This window comes from Oncorhynchus keta, unplaced genomic scaffold, assembly GCF_023373465.1.
Source record: "Oncorhynchus keta strain PuntledgeMale-10-30-2019 unplaced genomic scaffold, Oket_V2 Un_contig_3315_pilon_pilon, whole genome shotgun sequence".
Classification (NCBI taxonomy): Eukaryota; Metazoa; Chordata; class Actinopteri; order Salmoniformes; family Salmonidae; genus Oncorhynchus; species Oncorhynchus keta.
The window spans coordinates 983-3,197 of NW_026287191.1; the positions used below are offsets into that span (position 1 = coordinate 983).

The window sequence follows — 2,215 nt, forward strand, 5'->3', positions numbered from 1 at the left end:
ATATAGAGTCATATAGTGTAGTATATTATCACTTTGGTTGAATCACATATTTAAAACTAATGATCACTGTGGGAAACAAACATGTTCAGATTAGGAACTAAGGCTGGTTCAAGTCACGTGGGGAACAGTTTCCCCTTCACTGTGGTTGAAAGTTTTAAAAAATAGTGTCACTACAGTAAATCACACATACGCAGGACAGTGCAGGGAGAAGACACAGCTGCAGACGTATATTAGAGTTGAGGTTAGAATTTGAAGTTACTGTATTTCATCACAAGTGTGTTAAGATGTCAGAGGGAGTCTATGAAAACTCAGATGGATTTGAAGACGATGAGCCTGATGTAATGAAGAACACAGACATTGATGGCCAATTATATGGCAACGTAGGAGCCTTCAAACCCAGTCCAAGAGATGGAGTTGTTGTTTCAGGTAAGATTGTATGGACACACACACACACATAAGCACACACACACACATTGAACAGGTGAGATTACCCTGTATTGCTATAGCTTTATTTGTCCCAATCTTGGATGATACAGTAAAACACATTACCAAAGATTACTTTACTTACTTTAACAATTTGTGGTTTAGTGCATTTTCAGTGGTGGAAGAGACCCTCTGGAGTTGCTGCAGTGTGTCTGGGGCTGCTGTGTGTTCTCCTATTGGCTGGGATAATAGGCCTGTCTGTCTACTGTAAGTTTAGTATGTTGTCACTGAGACTTAAGTAGCCTACTTAATCATCATGTTGAGGAAATTACATTTTTAATTAACTCTTCCTTTTTACAGATGAAGTCATTGGTCATCACTACGCAACAGAGAGAGACCAGCTACAGGCCAGTTACAACACCCTGACCAAAGAGAGAGACCAGCTACAGACCAGTTACAACAACATGACTGAAGAGAGAAACCAGCTACAGACCAGTTACAACACCCTGACCAAAGAGAGCGACCAGCTACAGATGAGTTACAACACCATGACTGAAGAGAGAGACCAGCTACAGACCAGGGTTCGGTTCTATGGTGAGTGGAGTTCATTAATTTAGTACATACAAGAGTATATTTGTAGACTTTTGAATGCCTCCTGTTCTGATGTGTTCATCTCAGAGAAACCCTGTCTAGCTGGATGGTGGAAGTTTGGCACCAGCTGTTATTATGTCTCCCCTACGATGAACACAGCTGGGGGTGGTCAGAGGGAGTGCAGAACAATGGGAGGAGAGATGGTTGTTATAAACAGCAGAGAAGAACAGGTAATACATAATACATTATTAATACTACAAAACTACAGTTTCTTTATTATCATCTACTTCTCTGATTAGTATTCAACATGTATAACCAACTGCATTGCAAATGTTCATATCACTGACAATTTTTTAAATAGTCCTCTCAGTCCTCTCAGTCAACTGCATTTATTTTCAGCAAACTTAACATGTGTAAATACATATTTCTATGAACATACCAAGATTCAACAACTGAGACATAAACTGAACAAGTTCCACAGACATGTGACTAACATAAATAGAATAATGTGTCCCTGAACAAAGGGGGGTCAAAATCAAAAGTAACAGTCAGTATCTGGTGTGGCCACCAGCTGCATTAACTTTTTATGGCTGAAGGGGCAGTATTGAGTAGCTTGGATGAAAGGTGCACAGAGGTGCCCATATTAATTTAACTGCCTGCTCCTCAGTCCCAGTTGATAATATATGCATATTATTATTCATATTGAATAGAAAACACTCTGAAGTATCTAAAACTGTTTGAATGATGTCTGTGAGTATAAAATAATTCATATGGCAGGCAAAAACCTGAGAAAAAAGAGCCGACGGTAGTGGGAATTATGAGGCTGGTTGATTTTCATCCAAGATCCTATTGAAATCAGAGTGAGATATGGATGAGTTTGCACTTCCTACGGCTTCCACTAGATGTCAACAGTCTGCGGAACTTTGTCTGATGCCTCTACTGTGAAGGGGGGCAAAATGAGAGGGGAATTAGTCAGGTCTGCCATGACCTGACCATGCTCTAACCATACACGTTCACATGAGACGGAGCTCTGTTTCATCGCTCATCTGAAGTCAATGTAATTCTCCAGTTGGAACGTTATTCAAGATTTATGTTAAAAACATTCTAAAGATTGATTCAATACATCATTTGACATGTTTCTACTGACTGTTACGGAACTTTTGGACATTTCGTCAGCTTTTAGTGAACGCACTTAGTGACT

At 39.7% G+C, this 2,215-nt stretch overlaps 1 protein-coding gene across 1 annotated transcript; it reads left to right on the plus strand.

Annotated features, from left to right (window-relative positions):
- Positions 1-206: 206 nt before the first annotated feature.
- LOC118371769 (CD209 antigen-like) lies at positions 207-1,244 on the plus strand (the record flags this gene model as incomplete). Its single annotated transcript, XM_052507999.1, has 4 exons — positions 207-426; positions 589-690; positions 784-1,017; positions 1,102-1,244. Coding segments are annotated over exons 1-4 (621 nt in total), but the record flags the coding sequence as incomplete, so codon positions are not given.
- Between the last annotated feature and the right edge of the window lie 971 nt (positions 1,245-2,215).